This window comes from Spinacia oleracea, chromosome 2 (genome assembly GCF_020520425.1).
Source record: "Spinacia oleracea cultivar Varoflay chromosome 2, BTI_SOV_V1, whole genome shotgun sequence".
Taxonomy (NCBI): Eukaryota; Viridiplantae; Streptophyta; class Magnoliopsida; order Caryophyllales; family Amaranthaceae; genus Spinacia; species Spinacia oleracea.
Genome location: NC_079488.1, coordinates 79,446,481 through 79,467,050, shown reverse-complemented (window position 1 = coordinate 79,467,050; position 20,570 = coordinate 79,446,481). Strand labels below are relative to the sequence as shown.

Here is a 20,570-nt window from a genome sequence, read left to right as displayed (position 1 = left end):
TGTAACGTTTTATAATAATAATAATAATAATAATAATAATAAAAAATAGAAATAGAAAATTAATATCGAAAACTAAAGTAATTAAATTATAAAATTATAAAACAAATAAAATAAAATAAAGTACGAAATTAAGATCTAAAAACTAACAAAAATAGCTAAAAGCGCTAAACTAAACTATAAATAATTAAAATGATAAATTAATAAAAATAAAGACTAAAAAATGCTAAAACATAACAAAACCGACTCAAATGATGCTCAAATTACTACCCTATGAGTGACATAAATGTCACTCATCACATGACCAATTAATTGGCGAATTACAAGTCAATCTAGGGATCATTGTACACTACGACAAACCATTCCCACCTGACAGTCACAGTGTGGTTCAAGAGTTGCGTTGTATTTCCTATTTCCTACTTAGGTTCCTGATGGTCACGGTGTCAACTAGATAAATAAAAATGAGGCTCTACACCCACTATACTCACGCTCCTAAGGTCGACACGAAGAACAAACGCTTTTCTGTGTCAAAGGGAGTGTTTCCTTTGTCAACGGCTCTGTGCTCAATGCTATCTAAGAGAATAATTATGTATAGCACATGAATCTCTCTTTCCCTTGGGGTTTGTAACAACGCAACGAACAAGAAAGACCAACCTAAGTCCATCTAGCATGCTCATACACCCATCTCAAGCAAGGACATAATCCCACAACAACTAGCAAAGCCCAACAAACACCAAAGTTACATATAATAGGATAGAGAAAGAGAAATTATGCCATAATTCTATTAGGGGTCACCCAACCCTTATGCCTAAGTAAACTACCCACACATGGTATCACTAATACCTAGTAGATCTAAGTAAATCATACATGAAAATATGACTTTTTATTTGGGTAAAGAAACTCAACCTATAAGATGAATTTGGGGAGAACACCAAGACCATACCTAATTTGGTAAAGAAACTAAACCACAAATCATACACTAAAATTCCAGAAATTAAAGCTAAAGCAAAGACATAAAAGCTGAGCATATAAACTGAAGAAATTACTTGAATAGAAAGGGGAGATCTTGCTCCCAAATGTGTAGAAATTAAAAGACAAATTAAGCTAATTAAACTAACTAGAAAGCATGCAATAAAGTGGTGAGAGTGTGTCACTAAGCAAGAAAGAATAATGACTGAAAATAAAACCTAAGACACACTCCACACTTGTGGACTTAAGGGTAGCCTTCTATTTATACTAAGGGAAACATGTGCCCAGAAAGTAGGGTTGCCGTCATATGCTGCACGAGCATCTTCAGCTCCGCACGACCGGTGCAGATGTTGCACGATCTCAAGATGGGTTTGGGTAGGCTCTGCACGACCCGTGCTAATTGTGCAAGACTTGTGCCAGGATTGTGCACTAGAACTGCACGACCAAAGTCAAATCGTACACGGTCCATGCTTGGCTACTTCCCATGGCGATCTATCTTCCCAATGCAATGTAAGGGCTGCATCATTCGTGCATGGATCATGCCCCTAGCTTCCCTTCTACTCTTCTTCACTCTCCCGTTGTATAAACATTGTGCTACTTTCAAGTCCAAAGTATAACACCCTGATAATTCCTTATATTTATAATTCCCTTTTTCCGACTAATATAAAAGAATTACCAAGATATTACCGCCACCGTGATAACGGCTAAGGCTATTTACCAGAATTACGCAGCGGAAATAACTAACTTTCAAAACATAATAAATAGTTAATGGTCAATCAACAACCTGGAACCATTAAGGACCAAAAACCAAAGCATTAAATAGTTTAAAATCCATTAACTAAAGTTTAAATAAATTAAGTAGTCATGACTTAAAATCAAAATAGAGTTTATAAATACGGAAGATTATATAGTCTCTCAACACAATTCCCATGATAACTTCTCCCGCAAGTTATTTCTACAAACCTGCTTATTGAAAACTACTCCCCAACAATGCAAGTGCAAATTTCATTACATTATTAGACACTAATCCTCAATACCTGAGTGATTTGAGATTACTTGTTTGAGAACTGATTACTTTGACGCTGTCAAGCGTCGCACCGTAAAAGGAGACTATAACGGCAACGCTCAGGTAATCAGCTATCAAACGAATTCTAACTTCAAGATCACAAGATTGAGATTGTCCTCCCATAAATTGGGATGGGATGCTGAAAGTTGTACAAGGCCACTCGGAGAGCTAGAAACTGAAAAAAATGCATGGTCGTGCTCAGATGAATCATAGGCTTTGATTATTTGTTTATTTGATCAGTTGAACTCTGAAACCGAGAAATACCTCTGGACATAATAAGGATGACTACTCTTACCTTATGTTCATGAGCAGGCATCAAGCGACAAAGGAATTAGGCAATGCACACTTGTCCCTAAGGACAAGTGGGAGACTGAAGGAAATATATAATGCCCTTGGTCTAAGTATGCATTCAATGCTAAGTCTAATACATGTGGTTCAGTATTAATTAAACAAGTTAATAAATTCAGTGAGATCAAGTGAGCTGAATGCCTAGCTAGAGGCTGCTTCAGTTCAAGTGGAATTAATAATATTAATCCACAACTTACTCTTGACTGAACCTCGTAGGGTCACACAAATAGTACGTGAACGGATCAAGTATTTAAGTGAACATATTATTCATTAAATAATCCATTTATTAACATTCGGAAATGACGGATCTCGGTTCCAGTGGCAGCTGAAATCGTCAAAAGGCAAAATATAGAATGCTCCGGAAATGATGATATTGCCGGAAACGGAAATATGGATCATGACGGAAATATAAATATTATCCAATTCGTAGATGTTTCCGGAAACGGAAACATGGTTCGTATCTGAAAATATTATCGAAAATAGAAATATTGCCGAAATCGGAAATATATATTGCCGGAAACGGAAATATTACCGGAATCGGAAATATTGTCGGAAAAGGAAATAAATTCCTGAATAGGAAATATTAACGGAAACGTAAATATTTGTTCGAATCGGAAATAGATTCCGGAATCGGAAAACGAATCGGAAATATTAACGGAAACGTAAATATTTGTTCGACGAACGAGCTTGCGAGTCGCAAGGCCCAACGCAAGCGCCAGGCTCAGCGCCGAGCAAGCCCGCGCGGAGCAGCATGGGTTGGGCCGAGCAAGGCAGCAACGCCCAGCCGTGCGACGCGTGCTGTTGCTGGACGCCAAGCGAGTTTGGGCCGATGCAAGGCAGCATCGCCCTAGCGTGGGCCGCGTGCTGATTGCTGAACGCCAAGCACAGCAGCAACGTGGGCTTAAGGCCACACGGTGCAAAGCCTTGGTCGGCCGGTTGCTTGTGAGCTAAGCAATCTTGTGTTTTACTAATCCTACTAAAATTAGATGTTTAGGATAAATCTGAAATACTTAGTGTTTGGTTGTCCCTAGAATTCTAATGTTATTAATTAACTAGAATCCTAATGGATTTAGGTAATCGATTCTTAGTAGGATTGAATCACCTTTATTTCCACCCTATAAATATGTGGTTCATGATCACAATTTATAATGAAATTCGATATACTATTCTAACACGTTAAATTCAAGAGAGAATTTAATACTTGCCTATCACTATTGTGAGTTTCCCGAGTGCACATAAAACCTTAGAGAATATTCTAGTTGGTTGAATCTAAGGAGGATCCGAACGTGCTGTGGACTATCTACGTAGGGACGACATTTAGAGTCCTATACTTGTTCTTGTTCGGTTCGGGAGCAACTAGGGAAGACACGCATCACATTGTATGTATACTAATTATGCTAATTGACTATGTGTCAATTAATTTTGATTCCTGGATTTATGGTTTTTCCACATGAATTGTATTGTTTATATATTATTCATAACCCTACATTATGGTCTAACCAAGAATAAGAAGAAGCTACATGGGAAGCCGAGGAAGAAATGAGAAAGAAATATCCCGAGCTTTTTTCCCGAAGTTAATTGAGTTACGGGGGTAGAGTGCGGTCCAATTTCGCGCTTTTTACTTTACTAGTTGCTGGATCGTGCGCTAGCGCGCATGATTTCCCAAGGTATACAAAATTATTTTTGTAAAAATGTTACTTAAAAGCTAGGAACTTACAATTTATGGTAAATGCTAGAAATGATATGTTAAAGTTAGATGTTGGATTTTCATGTAACAGGAAATAGAAACCATATGCGTTTTAATTGATAGTTCGAAGGTACAATATATAGGAAATTATACCCAAAGAAAACAATACATTTTGTATAGCAATGGAAGGGTGAAACCGTAAATGCTCTATTGTTAAGAATAAGACAAAATAAAACAAAGAAGGAAATGAGGGGCATGCACGTAAATGCACTATTAGGTGAATAGTAATCAAAGTATGAAGCTTTATAAGTGTTAGGATTTCCCTTATTTTATGCTAAATTTAGTGCTTTCTATTGAAATTTCACTTCATGTTGTCATGTTGAATCACCTAAAGAGTTTAGCAACTAAATTTTTTGCAAGAAAACGCAATAAAGTCTCATAAAGTCTCAAGTTTTGAATTTCAAATTTTGGTTACCGTGCCCAAGTTTCGGGACGAAACTTCTTTTAAGGAGGGTAGACCGTAATTGTAGACACCTAAATCGTGTCTCCCCTAAGGGATGATGACGATACTATTATCCTTGCTAGGTGGTTGGTGCAATTCCGTGCGGAAGTCCCAATTGCTAAAACATATTCCAGAATCCAAGATCCAAAGTCCAATTCCCGATCCCGTTCCCATTACGGAACTCGGTATAAAATTCAATTTCCAAAAATCAATTTCAAAATCCAAACACGATCTCGCCTAATCGACCTCTCCATTAGTTTTATAAGGCCTTTTCCAGACAAAGGGTGCGTTCTGTTCACCTTAAAAAAATAAGTTTCAGTTCCAATAAGTTCAGATAAGTTCAGATAAGTTCAGATAAGTTCCAATAAGTTCCAATAAGTTCAGATAAGTTCAGATAAGTTCCAATAAGTTCTAATAAGTTCAGATAAGTTTCAATAAGTTCCAATAAGTTCCAAAATAAATAATATTAATAATAATATTATTATTTATTATTTATTATTAATTATTAATTATTAATTATTAATTCTTAATTCTTAATTCTTAATTCTTAATTCTTAATTCTTAATTATTAATTATTAATTATTAATTATTAATTATTAATTATTAATTATTAATTATTAATTACTAATTATTAATTCTTAATTCTTAATTCTTAATTCTTAATTATTAATTACTAATTATTTATTATTAATTATTAATTATTAGTTATTAATTACTAATTATTAATTATTAATTATTAATTTTTAATTATTTATTATTAATTATTAATTATTAATTATTAATTACTAATTATTAATTACTAATTATTAATTATGAATTATTAATTATTAATTATTAATTATTAATTATTAATTATTAATTATTAATTATGAATTATTAATTATTAATTATTAATTATTAATTATTAATTATTAATTATTAATTATTAATTATTAATTATTAATTATTAATTATTAATTATCAATTATTAATTATTAATTATTAATTATTAATTATTAATTATTAATTATTAATTATTAATTATTAATTATTAATTATTAATTATTAATTATTAACTATTAATTATTAATTATTAACTATTAATTATTAATTATTAATTATTAATTATTAATTATTAATTATTAATTATTAATTATTAATTATTAATTATTAATTATTAATTATTAATTATTAATTATTAATTATTAGTTATTAATTATTAACTATTAATTATTAACTATTAATTATTAATTATTAACTATTAATTATTAATTATTAACTATTAATTATTAATTATTAACTATTTTATTAATTATTAATTATTAATTATTAATTATTAATTATTAATTATTAATTATTAATTATTAATTATTAATTATTAATTATTAATTATTAATTATTAATTATTAACTATTAATTATTAATTATTAATTATTAATGATTAATGATTAATTATTAATGATTAATTATTAATTATTAATTATTAATTATTAATTATTAATTATTAATTATTAATTATTAATTATTAATTATTAATTTTTAATTTTAATTTTTAATTTTTAATTTTTAATTTTTAATTTTTAATTTTAATTTTAATTTTTAATTTTTAATTTTAATTTTAATTTTAATTTTAAATTTTAAATTTTAAATTTTAAATTTTAAATTTTAAATTTTAAATTTTAAATTTTAAATTTTAAATTTTAAATTTTAAATTTTAAATTTTAAATTTTAAATTTTAAATTTTAAATTTTAAATTTTAAATTTTAAATTTTAAATTTTAAATTTTAAATTTTAAATTTTAAATTTTAAATTTTAAATTTTAAATTTTAAATTTTCAATTTTAAACTTTAAATTTAAAATTTAAAATTTAAAATTTAAAATTTAAAATTTTAAATTTTAAATTTTAAATTTTAAATTTTAAATTTTAAATTTTAAATTTTAAATTTATTAATTATAAGTTTCAAGCAGTTCCAATAAGTTTCAATAAGTTTAGATAAGTTCAGATAAGTTCCAATAAGTTTCAATAAGTTCCAATAAGTTCCAATAAGTTCAGATAAGTTCAGATCAGATAAGTTCAGATCAGATAAGTTCAGAGAAGATCAGATAAGTTCAGATAAGTTCATGTCAAATAAGTTGAACAGAACGCACCCAAAATGACACTAAGCAATCCAAATTCGGGCGCCGACCCACAAAACCGAGCAAGTCGGGCCCCGACCTGTAAAACCGAGCCCAAATACTTACACGAAACCGAAACGGCTTGTTTTTAGACGCAAGTAGATCCTTAACCCTTTAGCATTCACTACATGCCAACTTCGTACAATTCGTACAAGGGTACAACCATAAGGGACAAAAGCAAGGATGGCGTCATCGTCCTTGCTTTGGCATTTTCTGAGCCACGTCACCTGCGCCAAGCGCAGCTGGATTTTGGAATTTAGCCTGTTAATCTTCTATTTAAGCCCTCATTTCTAAGCATTTAGGGCAGCAAATCAAAAACACAACGTCGTAATTTCGAAATCTGCTCTCAAAATAAAAACACAAAAATCAAGTTTCAATCTACAAATTCCTATACAATTTCAAATATTTAAGAAATTGGGAGGACTAATCGGAAATCCAACCTGACCCTAACTAGTAATTCCGAATCCCTACTTAAATCTACAAAGAATTCTATTCTTCTACCTTTCTAAATACAAAATCCTATGATGTTATCATTAGGGTTCATACCCTTGATTAACTAGGAAAAGTTATGCAAAAGGTGTCATCTTTGGGAGGTTTCATTCTTGAAACCCTCTCCAAATGATTGTCCAAAACACCATTTCAATTATGACATGCAAAGTAACGCCCCGACTTCTAATCAATTTTATTAAGTTAATAATCCATAATTAGCAGCGGAATCCCAGTTTAGTCGGTGCGTCACATGCCGTACCTCTCTATTGAGAGATACAAGGCGCATAATTCAATATTAATCTAAACTAAGATTAATGAAACAAAAGACCCGTGAATTAACTAAATTGTCATAATACAAACCATAATAATTCTTAGAATTTAAAGCTAGAGTTTTAGTACATAATTAACTAGTGAAGCTCACTTATTAAACTGAGTAACCTTGCTTTAACTGATACGTCCTCACCACTAATCCATCCCGTTGTCCTCTTCAGTACCTAAAATCCAAAAGCAATATCATGAGCCGAGGCCCAGTAACAACTACTCTAACAACGTAAATTCATTTCAATTCATTTGATTTGCAAACAGAAGGAGAGTAGAATATTGTAAAACCTTTTTGCAAATCATTTCATAAAATATAATAGTTTTCCATTATTATTATTAAAAACATTCATTCATGGTTACTGGCAAGTATGAACAGAATGTAGGACGTCTCCCACCAGATCGTACCATCATAATCAGACAGAAACAGACGTTACCCATCATGGGGTAGCGGGGTACGAGGGTACGTGCACGACCATAATCAGAATCAGAATCAGAATCAGAACAGAACAGATCAAATACTGCCAGAACCTTGTCTTTCGCTTTCATTATCATGTTTCGTTTCTTATTCATGCGTTGACAGAATATCATTTCATAATCATAAATCATGCTTCGTAAGGCTCATTAAAATCATTCATAAAATCATAATTGAAATCAAAAGAGAATCCCACAATCCAAACAAGAATCATATCATAAACATGGTTGTAATTCATAACGCATTTCTCAAATTCATAAAACATTCCAATAAACGCATTTGTGAAGGGGATTGTGGGTGTTAGCAATAGATGTTACCTCAACCACTATTAGTAGTCGTTTTCCTTACTTTCGATGGGCCGCTCTTCTTGAGCTCCAAGGACCGCTTCTTCTTGTTATTAAATAATTAATATTAGTAACTCGATTGAATTAATAAAACGACTTATAAAATAAAATTATCTTTTTAACTTTTCGAAAAACGTTAATTAGTGAATTATAAAATAATTAATAGAAGTACTTTTATATTCTTAATTTTCAAAGTTATAAATTAATAAACGTCGTATTCTTGATAATAATAATAATAATAATAATAATAATAATAATAATAATAATAATAATAATAATAATAATAATAACATCGTTAGAATTATATTTCAATAACAATGACTTTATTAAGTAACTTAAAAACACAGCAAAATAATTAAAACGTTAGAATCTAAATAAAAACGAAAACGAAAATAAAAATAGAATAGCAAAAATATAGAAATGAATAAATAAGGCTTTAGAAAATGAGAATGGGCCAACTTACCCTTTAATGGGTCAAGGGAATATGAACTTGGGTCCTTTAAATTTACTATTTTGTTTTTAAAGACCAAATGTTGGTCTTGTTTACAGAGAAAAGGCACGAGGAAAGGAGGAGGGGAAGGGGGAGTTGCGTGAGGCTGGGTTCGTTGGTTGGGCTGGGACAACGGCGGTGCTGCAGGGCGGCAAGGAGGGTGGTAGCCGCGGGTTTTGGTGGTGGTGGTTTGCGGGCGGAGCAGCGAAGCAGTCGGCGAGGAAGGGGGGCCGACGAAGAGGAGAAAGAGGGAGCAGGGAGTTGGGGGCTGCGAAAGAGGAACGAAGGCAGAGGGAGGAGTGGGCGACGGGAAGAGGAGGGAGGACGGCGAGCAAGAGGTCGGCGAGGTGGCTGGACGCCGGCGCGAGGCCGCCTTCAGGTGGTCGCCGGTGGTCGGTGGTTGTAGAAGCAGGGAGTTTATTTGTGAAATTTAAATGAATTTTCTTGAATTTAAAGTTGCTGAAATTTGAGGATGAGTTTGCAAGTGACTTGTGAATTGAATTGAGTTGAATCCTTGCACTATTTATAGATGAATTTGAGTGATTATTCAGATTGAAAACCAATTTTTGATTGGGTGATTTGGGTGGTGCATCATATGGTGGAGAGAGCTTGATGATGGTGTTTGATTTAGAGATTTACACGTAGAAGAAGCTAAGTAGTGAATTTGCAACTTGCAAGAAGCTTCTATGATGATGAACATGGTGATTAGTGATGATGGTGAAGAATGATGCGTGATGTTGATGATGTTGGTGTTGATTTTTATTTTCCTTTTTCTTTTGAGTTTAGAATTTCTGATTTAGGATGGCATTTTGATGGGCTTGAATGGCTTATTGGTTTGGGCTTGACTATGTAATGTTGAAACAATTGACCCAATTAATTAGAACAAGTTTTAGAAAATAATTGCTCGTATCCAATTATCACGAATTAAGTTTTAAAATCATAATTTCATAAATAGATATAGTTATAAAAATAATTAATCTAAATCATAATATCTTTAAAATCAATAATGAACATAAATTAATATAGTTTATAAAATATTAAAATCTATTAAAACAATAGCTTAGAAAATCGATAAATTATAACGTAATCCAAAACGTTTTAATAATATAATAATAACCGAAAGAATAAACGAAATTTAATTCACTCGTTTTATAAAAAGAAAACTCAAATTTCAATTTAAGACTAATTGTTGTTAATAAATATGTTTTAAAATATGGGGTATTACATCCTTACCCCCTTAGAAAAAGTTTCGTCCTCGAAACTTGGAGCTCAGAAGAACTTGCATCAATAACGGTGCACCAGATTAGTTATACTTCCAAAATATTCATTTTCAATATATAAGCACAAACAATTTAGTATATTCAATCAAAGTCGTTCATACATTAATGTTTATTATACCTATCATTCATGAGAAAAGGTGAGGGTATTTTGATTTCATTTGGTCTTCGACTTCCCAAGTGGCCTCAGAAGAAGTATGATTAGCCCATAATACCTTAACCATACGAATTACTTTGTTTCGAAGTTGTTTTTCCCTATGATCGAGTATCTCAATCGGTTTCTCCTCGTAACTCAAATCGTTTCGCAGTTGCAGAGGTTCGTGTCTAATCACATGACTTGGGTCGGGGACATACTTTCGTAACATCGACACGTGGAATACGTTATGTACTTTATCTAGGTCTGTCGGTAAGGCGAGTCGATAAGCTACCTCGTTGACCCTATCCAAGATCTCGTATGGCCCAATGTACCTTGGACATAACTTTCCTGACTGACCAAACCGCATTACTCCCTTGGTAGGCGATAATTTTCAAAAACACATGGTCACCAACAACAAATTCTAATGGTCTTCTTCGTTGATCAGCATAACTCTTTTGTCTGCTTTGTGCTGTTTTCATTCTCGACTGAATCAATCGAATTTTATCAGTCGCTTCTTGAATCAAGTCAGGTCCTATGATACGGGCCTCATCAATATCACTCCAACACAAAGGTGTTCTACACTTTCTCCCGTAAAGCGCTTCGTATGGGGCCATTCCAATAGTTGCTTGGTAGCTGTTGTTATACGAAAACTCTATCATTGGAAGAAAATTTTCCCAACTTCCTTGGAAATCCAAAACACACGCTCTGAGCATGTCTTCCAAAATTTGATTGGTCCTTTCTGTTTGACCGTCAGTTGTTGGATGGAATGCAGTACTAAAGTCAAGCCTTGTTACAAGGGCATGTTGTAATTCTTTCCAAAACTTAGCTTGAAATCTTGAATCGCGATCAGAAACAATCGAGCTAGGCACACCATGCAAGCGTACTATAGTGTTCACATATAGTTCTGCCAATTGATCTAACTTCCAATTCGTCTTAACGGCTAAGAAATGCGCTGATTTTGTTAATCGATCCACAATGACCCAAATACTATTCATTCCTTTTGTGGATGGGGGCAATCCTGAGATAAAATCCATTGATATTGCGTCCCATTTCCATTTTGGCACGTTCAAGGGTTGCAATAATCCTGCTGGTCTTTGATGCTCTATTTTGATCCTCTGACATGTTAAACATTTTGCAACGAAATCTGCAGTTTCTTGCTTCATATTACTCCACCAAAATGTTGACTTCAAATCCTTGTATAATTTGCTTCCTCCGGGATGAATAGAATATGGAGTGTTATGAGCTTCTTCTAAAATTCTCCGTTTCAAAACTTCATTCCTTGGAACGCATAGTCGTCCTTGAAACCTTAAGGTACCATCTTCTTGGATGACAAATCCATGTGACTTTCCTTTCTCTACATCGTTCCTTATTTTCTCCAACTCCAAGTCTCCAATTTGAGCTTCCTTTATCTCGTCCAGCAAGGTTGGCCTTACTTCCATCATGTTCAAGCATGCACTTCCTTCCTTTCGGATTAACTCCACTTCCATTCTTCTTAAGTCTTTAGATATGGTTTCGGGAAGCTCTAAAATTGAGTTGACACGCGGTTTTCGACTTAAGGCATCGGCCACGACATTGGCTTTTCCAGGATGATCCAATATTTCAAGATCGTAGTCTTTGAGAAGTTCTAACCACCTTCGTTTCCTTAGGTTGAGTTCTTTTTGAGTGAAAATATATTTAAGGCTTTTATGGTCGGTGAAGATTTGGCATGAGACACCATACAAATAATGTCTCCAGATTTTGAGTGCAAACACTACAGCTGCAAGCTCTAAGTCATGGGTTGGATAATTTTGTTCGTGAACCTTAAGTTGGCGAGAAGCATAAGCAATGACCTTCCCATGTTGCATCAAAACACATCCTAACCCCAGTTTGGAGGCATCACTATATACAACAAGGCCTTCGGTGCCTGAAGGAAGAGTAAGGACGGGGGCGGTAGTAAGACGTTTCTTGAGTTCTTGAAAGGCTGACTCGCATTGTTCGGTCCACTCAAACTTAGTGGTTTTCTTCACAAGTCGGGTGATTGGTTGAGCTATTCTCGAGAAATCTTGTACGAACCTTCTATAATAACCAGCTAAACCCATAAAACTCCTTACTTCGGGAACATTAGTAGGTCTAGACCACTCAACAATTGCTTTTACTTTTTGAGGGTCCACCGAAACTCCTTCAGCAGATATGATATGACCTAAGAACGCTACCTCCTTCAACCAAAATTCACACTTTTGCAACTTGGCATATAATTGGTTCTCTCTTAAAACTTCAAGGACTTTTCTCAAGTGTTCTTCGTGTTCCTTTGGACTTTTGGAGTATATCAAGATGTCATCAATGAAGACTACGACAAATTGGTCCAGGTAAGGTTTGAAAACTCGGTTCATTAGGTCCATGAAAATAGTAGGGGCATTAGTTAATCCAAAAGGCATGACTACAAACTCATAATGTCCATATCGGGTTCTAAAGGCTGTTATAGGAATGTCTTCGGGTTTTATTCAAAGTTAGTGATATCCCGATCTCAAATCTATCTTTGAAAAAGTGGTTGCTCCTCGAAGTTGGTCGAACAAATCATCAATACGAGGTAAGGGGTATCGATTCTTGATGGTAATCTTATTTAACTCTCGATAGTCAATACATAGCCTCAAACTTCCATCCTTTTTCCTTACAAACAAGACGGGTGCTCCCCAAGGTGAAACACTAGGTCGAATATACCCTTTTTCCAACAGTTCATCTAATTGTTTCTTTAACTCTTGTAATTCTGCAGGTGCCATTCTATAAGGTGCTTTAGAGACAGGGGAAGATCCTGGAATTAGGTCGATGTTAAAATCTATTTCTCTTTGTGGGGGCATGCCAGGTATTTCCTCTGGGAATACGTCAGGGTAATCACATACTACGGGTATGTCAAGCAAGTTCGGTTCTTTACTCTCCAAAATATTGCAAAGATATCCATAACAACCGGTTTTAAGTAGCTTCAGGGCTTTCATGGTAGAGATTACCTTAACTTTTGATTTACCTACCCTATTTCGGTATGACACCTTTTTCCCATCTAACCCTCTAAGGGTTACTCTATGGTGAAGGCAACTTATGTCAGCATGATACTTTGACAACCAATCCATTCCCAAAATCACATCAAAGTCAGTTAATTCGAATTGGACTAGGTTACTCGGGAATTCATATCTTCCTATAGTGATTGGACAATCCTTATACATGACATTACAAGCCAAAGATCTTCCCGAAGGTATGGTCACAGACATGCTGGAAAATTCAGAACATGGTTTAAATTTTAGGCGTTTAGCAAATGATGAAGAAACAAATGAATGTGTAGCTCCAGAATTAAAAGAACATAGGCGGGATTAGAATGGATAAGGAAAGTACCAGTAATGACATCATTATTTCCATCAACTTCATCTTTCTGCATCACAAACACCCTTCCATTTTGCGGAGGTTTACGCGGAGGATAACGGTTGAAGTTTCCGTTACCACCGTTTCCGCGATTGGGGCCATTTTGTCCATTCCTGTTGTCGTTTGGGTATTGGGGTGCCGGTCGGGGGCAATCCTTAACTTGGTGTTCCTTGCCCCCACATCTGTAGCATTGTCCAGTACCAACTCGACAATTCCTTTCAATATGACCACGTTTCCCGCATTTGTTGCATACTTGAGGCCTGTTAGAGTGTTGATTATTTCCTCCATAGTTCCCAACATTTGGTTTCTTGTAGGACCCATGGCTTGAATTTCCTCCATGAGTGTTTCCTTTTCTCTTTGCATTTCCAATTATTTCTTCTCGCAGTTTCATCATTCTCTCCACGTTGATAGCTCTATCATACAACTCTTGATAAGAGTTACTCAGGTAAGAAGATAGGCGTTCGCGGAGATCGAGGTTTAATCCACCTTCAAAGCGGTTCATCTTTTGCCTATCAGTGGAGACCATATCTGGGGCAAAACGAGAAAGCTCGTTGAATTTCACAGCATACTCCAAGACTGACATTTGTCGTTGCTTAAGATGGACGAAATCCGATTCCATTTGCAATTGCAGAGATTGTGGGTAAAATTGGTTTCGCATGGCTATCTTGAGCTTACCCCAACCAAATTCAGGATCATTTTGCAGTCCTTTTGCGATCTTCCACCAAAGATCGGCTTGCCCTTTTAGATAAAAGACGGCAAAGTTCACCTTATTCTTATCTGGACATTGAGTCGCGTCGAACAACTTCTCCATGTCGCTAAGCCATTCCTCAAACTCCGTTGGGTCCGGTTTTCCATCATAAGTAGGTGGCTTATGGGAGGCAAACTTTTTGAACATGTTGGAGCATTCCTCTTCTTCAGTTCTCGTCTTTTGGCGATTCCCTTGTATAATTTCCATCATCATTAATTTTAACAATTCCATTTGATTATTGTTATTATTTTCGACTTGGGCGTCTCCAAAGATGGGATCGTTTCTTAGTTCATCAAGCCTTGCCCTTATTTCTTCAAGAGTCATTTCAGGTCCACGGTTTCCAGTACCGTCATTGAGTTCAATGTTATCGGCGTCATTTCCGATTAAAGCCATAATCTACATGTAAGTACTTCAGATAAGAAATTATATATTTGACATTCACAAATACATAACCACTTGCAACCTCATGTGCAATCTATCACAAAATGTTTAAGAAAAACGTTCCCATTTCCCCGTTCCTAATACTCACGCTCATTTAAAAAAAAATTAAAAGAAAAAAAAAACATAATTTCATTTAGAACTTATTCTTCAATCTTAATCCTCAAATTCTTCAATTGTTCTAATTTCTTTACTATTACCTATATTAGTTCATTTTGTTCCTAAAGTGCATTTATTAGCATAAATCCCACAAGGCTTCATTTTTCGGTCTCAAAACCTTTGCTCTTGATACCAATCTGTAACGCCCCGACTTCTAATCAATTTTATTAAGTTAATAATCCATAATTAGCAGCGGAATCCTAGTTTAGTCGGTGCGTCACATGCCGTACCTCTCTATTGAGAGATACAAGGCGCATAATTCAATATTAATCTGAACTAAGATTAATGAAACAAAAGACTCGTGAATCAACTAAATTGTCATAATACAAACCATAATAATTCTTAGAATTTAAAGCTAGAGTTTTAGTACATAATTAACTAGTGAAGCTCACTTATTAAACTGAGTAACCTTGCTTTAACTGATACGTCCTCACCACTAATCCATCCCGTTGTCCTCTTCGGTACCTAAAATCCAAAAGCAATATCATGAGCCGAGGCCCAGTAACAACTACCCTAACAACGTAAATTCATTTCAATTCATTTGATTTGCAAACAGAAGGAGAGTAGAATATTGTAAAACCTTTTTGCAAATCATTTCATAAATCTTATGCAATTCAAGATAAACAATAAGATAAAATATAATAGTTTTCCATTATTATTATTAAAAACATTCATTCATGGTTACTGGCAAGTATGAACAGAATGTAGGACGTCTCCCACCAGATCGTACCATCATAATCAGACAGAAACAGACGTTACCCATCATGGGGTAGCGGGGTACGAGGGTACGTGCACGACCATAATCAGAATCAGAATCAGAATCAGAACAGAACAGATCAAATACTGCCAGAACCTTGTCTTTCGCTTTCATTATCATGTTTCGTTTCTTATTCATGCGTTGACAGAATATCATTTCATAATCATAAATCATGCTTCGTAAGGCTCATTAAAATCATTCATAAAATCATAATTGAAATCAAAAGAGAATCCCACAATCCAAACAAGAATCATATCATAAACATGGTTGTAATTCATAACGCATTTCTCAAATTCATAAAACATTCCAATAAACGCATTTGTGAAGGGGATTGTGGGTGTTAGCAATAGATGTTACCTCAACCACTATTAGCAGTCGTTTTCCTTACTTTCGATGGGCCGTTCTTCTTGAGCTCCAAGGACCGCTTCTTCTTGTTATTAAATAATTAATATTAGTAACTCGATTGAATTAATAAAACGACTTATAAAATAAAATTATCTTTTTAACTTTTCGAAAAACGTTAATTAGTGAATTATAAAATAATTAATAGAAGTACTTTTATATTCTTAATTTTCAAAGTTATAAATTAATAAACGTCGTATTCTTGATAATAATAATAATAATAATAATAATAATAATAACATCGTTAGAATTATATTTCAATAACAACGACTTTATTAAGTAACTTAAAAACACAGCAAAATAATTAAAACGTTAGAATCTAAATAGAAACGAAAACGAAAATAAAAATAGAATAGCAAAAATATAGAAATGAATAAATAAGGCTTTAGAAAATGAGAATGGGCCAACTTACCCTTTAATGGGTCAAGGGAATATGAACTTGGATCCTTTAAATTTACTATTTTGTTTTTAAAGACCAAATGTTGGTCTTGTTTACAGAGAAAAGGCACGAGGAAAGGAGGAGGGGAAGGGGGAGTTGCGTGAGGCTGGGTTCGTTGGTTGGGCTGGGACAACGGCGGTGCTGCAAGGCGGCAATGAGGGTGGTAGCCGCGGGTTTTGGTGGTGGTGGTTTGCGGGCGGAGCAGCGAAGCAGTCGGCGAGGAAGGGGGGCCGACGAAGAGGAGAAAGAGGGAGCAGGGAGTTGGGGGCTGCGAAAGAGGAACGAAGGCAGAGGGAGGAGTGGGCGACGGGAAGAGGAGGGAGGACGGCGAGCAAGAGGTCGGCGAGGTGGCTGGACGCCGGCGCGAGGCCGCCTTCAGGTGGCCGCCGGTGGTCGGTGGTTGTAGAAGCAGGGAGTTTATTTGTGAAATTTAAATGAATTTTCTTGAATTTAAAGTTGCTGAAATTTGAGGATGAGTTTGCAATTGACTTGTGAATTGAATTGAGGTTAATCCTTGCACTATTTATAGATGAATTTGAGTGATTATTCAGATTGAAAACCAATTTTTGATTGGGTGATTTGGGTGGTGCATCATATGGTGGAGAGAGCTTGATGATGGTGTATGATTTAGAGATTTACACGTAGAAGAAGCTAAGTAGTGAATTTGCAACTTGCAAGAAGCTTCTATGATGATGAACATGGTGATTAGTGATGATGGTGAAGAATGATGCGTGATGTTGATGATGTTGGTGTTGATTTTTATTTTCCTTTTTCTTTTGAGTTTAGAATTTCTGATTTAGGATGGCATTTTGATGGGCTTGAATGGCTTATTGGTTTGGGCTTGACTATGTAATGTTGAAACAATTGACCCAATTAATTAGAACAAGTTTTAGAAAATAATTGCTCGTATCCAATTATCACGAATTAAGTTTTAAAATCATAATTTCATAAATAGATATAGTTATAAAAATAATTAATCTAAATCATAATATCTTTAAAATCAATAATGAACATAAATTAATATAGTTTATAAAATATTAAAATCTATTAAAACAATAGCTTAGAAAATCGATAAATTATAACGTAATCCAAAACGTTTTAATAATATAATAATAACCGAAAGAATAAACGAAATTTAATTCACTCGTTTTATAAAAAGAAAACTCAAATTTCAATTTAAGACTAATTGTTGTTAATAAATATGTTTTAAAATATGGGGTATTACATGCAAGAATCAATTTTTCTTCCAAAAATGATTAGTAAAGTTGACACTTTTGCTCTCAAAAGTGTTACTTACAACAATCACACATTTTTACAAAGTCAAAACTTTTTATGATTCAAGTACAAGTTATGGATCCTATGATGTTTGAGGTTGTTTGTAATCACTTCCTTAAACTAGAATCATTTTCAAGTTATGGAGCAAATTAAAGGTGAGGCCTTTTTAACATTAAAATGTCTTATCTTTGAGATTCAAGACTCCTAATTTCAATTTCCAAATACAAGTCTCATTTTCAAGATTCTATGATGTTTAAGGTTGTTTGTAATCACTTCCTTAAACTAGAATCATTTTCAAGTTTTGGAGGACATCAAAGGTGAGTCCTTTTTAACATTAAAAGGTCTAATCTTTGATATTTAAGACTCCTAATTTCAATGTTAGATCAAGTTCAATATTCAAGTTCAATATTCAAAGTTCAATTTCAATAACCAAAATCTAAGACACTTTTGGATGAGCAACTTATCCTAAAGTTGAGATTTTTAGAATTGAATCCGTGTCGGACGCACTTATTATTAAGTAGTCGTTTGGCGTTCGGATCTCAAATACAATAATACAATTTCAATACCGCAATTTCAATATCGCACCTTTCAATAACGCATTTCAATATCGTACCTTTATTATTGCAATTTCAATTCCACATTCTTTACTCATCTTATTTTAAGGTAATGTGGTTTTGTACGCACTTTCAATAATTCCTTTACTTATTGTGATGATGCTTTATGTGTGAATTGATTTCATCACCTTATATGCTAAATCCAACAAAATGCAAAGTTACATTACGCTTAACAAAGATAATTCTTGGACAAACCGGCCTTAGGTTCCTTCAATTAACTTTAAAGCGAAGTGATCACGATACAAGTATAAATTCTATGTCCTAAATTCAAAGTTCAAACCAACATAGTGTCATGACTAGCGTTATATATTCGAAAATGCTTCTTGTCATGTACTCGAATACAATTTTTAAAGTTCGCGGAATAAGCACTTCGTTCCCTTGCCCGGATCTCACCCATCCGTTTCTAAGATTCAATGCCTTATCCACAAAAGAGTCATTTTTGGTCTTTCCAAACCAGACCCTTAAAATTGTTTGGTGGCGACTCTTTCGAAATTCAAAAACTTACAAAGGCCCGTAGGGGAAATACAAAAAGAAGTACGAAAAAACCCCCTACAGTAATACCTCGTATTTTTCTAAATTTATAAATATATTTTATTGTATTTATAAAGTATGAATTTTAGAATTTAAAAAGCATTTAATTATGATTTAAATGTATTTTTATTTAATTAAAATAATTATTATTTTATTAAATTTGAAAAGAATTTATTATTTTAATCGGGAAATTTATTGAGTCGTGTTTTTAAATGGTTTGAATTAATCCTAAGCCCAACTCATTCCACTAGTTGAGCCCAACTGAGTTTCTAAGCTCCAATTGAAGGAAATAATGCCCTTGGTCCAAGTATGCATTCTATGTTAAGTCTAATAAATGCGGTTCAGTATTAATTAACAAGTTAATAATTCAGTGAGATCAAGTGAGCTGAATGCCTAGCTAGAGGCCGCTTCAGTTCAAGTGGAATTAATGATATTAATCCACAGCTTACTCTTGACTGAACCCGTAGGGTCACACAAATAGTACGTAAACGGATCAAGTATTTAATGGCATTAAATACTCTATCTATGGATATTCGGAATCGACGGATCTTGGTTTCAGTGGGAGCTGAGATCGTCACAGGCAAGAAATGAATACTCCGGAAACGATGATATTACCGGAAACGGAAATATGGATCGTATCGGAAATATAAATATTATCCAAGTCGTAGATGTTGCCGGAAACGGAAACATGGTACGTATCGGAAAATATTATCGGAAATGGAAATATTGCCGGAATCGGAAATATTGCCGGAAACGGAAATATTGTCAGAATCGGAAATATTATCGAAATCGGAAAATAATTCCGGAAACGGAAATATTAAATATTTGTTCGAAACGAAAATTAATTCTGGAATCGGAAATATTAAATATTGTTCGTATCGGAAATAAATTCCGGAATCGGGAATTTAATCGGAAGCGCGTCGTACGAATTAGCATCGGACGAGACTTGCTAGACGAAGGCCCAGCACGAAGCCAGGCCTACGCTCAGCAAGCCCAAGCGCCCAAAAACACGCTGCCAAGCCACGCCCGGTCCAGCGCAAGGCCAGGCCCAGCAATGGCCTTGGCGCGCGCGCGGGGCTGCGACGAGTGGGCTGGCGCTGTGCGTGGGCCGCAAGGCCTGCGTGCGGTGCTAGCGTATCACTCGAAGTGTGTTACTCGAATCCTAAGGCTACCGGGATTTGTCATATGATTAAATCTAATCCTAAAAGATTTAGTTTATTTAATTAGAGTCCTAGTAGGATTATAATTAAATAAATTAGTATCCTAACAGGATTCCAAATCCTTTTCCATAACTCTATAAATAGGTGCCTAGGGTCACATATTTACATCGAGTATTCAAGTATTCAAAGTGATTTTTGAGAGCAAAAATTCAGTCATACAATTTCCTATAAAGTGCCGAAAATTCTAAGTACCTTAAGGGCGATCCTAGTTGGTCAAGCTTAAGGCGGATCCGGACGTGCTGTGGACTATCTACGGAGGGACGACACTTGGAGTCCTAAAGACTTTTTCTTGTTCGGTTCGGGCGCAGCTAGGGAAGGCACGCAACAAAGAGTATGCATCTAAACTAT

At 34.3% G+C, this 20,570-nt stretch overlaps 1 protein-coding gene across 5 annotated transcripts; it reads right to left on the bottom strand.

Annotated features, from left to right (window-relative positions):
• Positions 1 to 7,527: 7,527 nt before the first annotated feature.
• LOC110795016 (uncharacterized) lies at positions 7,528 to 17,151 on the bottom strand. 5 transcript variants are annotated; one of them, XR_008928068.1, is made up of 5 exons: positions 16,556 to 17,148; positions 16,099 to 16,168; positions 15,377 to 15,449; positions 8,323 to 8,392; positions 7,528 to 7,706 (listed from the first exon to the last, which is right to left on the bottom strand). XR_008928068.1 is itself a non-coding variant. In XM_056837106.1 (5 exons), exons 4-5 carry the CDS (start codon positions 14,778 to 14,780, stop codon positions 7,678 to 7,680), a joined length of 1,197 nt encoding a protein of 398 aa, XP_056693084.1. In that variant the 5' UTR covers positions 14,781 to 14,783; positions 15,377 to 15,449; positions 16,099 to 16,168; positions 16,556 to 17,151; the 3' UTR covers positions 7,528 to 7,677. The 5 variants fall into 5 exon arrangements, 3 of the variants coding, with proteins under 3 accessions (XP_056693084.1, XP_056693085.1, XP_056693083.1); XM_056837106.1 differs by lacking the exon at positions 8,323 to 8,392 and adding an exon at positions 13,613 to 14,783 and having other exon boundaries at positions 16,556 to 17,151; XR_008928069.1 differs by lacking the exon at positions 8,323 to 8,392 and having other exon boundaries at positions 16,556 to 17,147.
• Positions 17,152 to 20,570: the final 3,419 nt, after the last annotated feature.

Coding starts and splice junctions, on each gene's coding strand:
- LOC110795016 (XM_056837107.1), bottom strand. CDS start 14,780: ATGGCTTTAATCGGAAATGACGCCGATAACATTGAACTCAATGACGGT. Junction 7,707..13,612: donor AAATAATGATGTCATTACTG/GTACTTTCCTTA, acceptor TTTGGATTTTAG/GTACTGAAGAGGACAACGGG.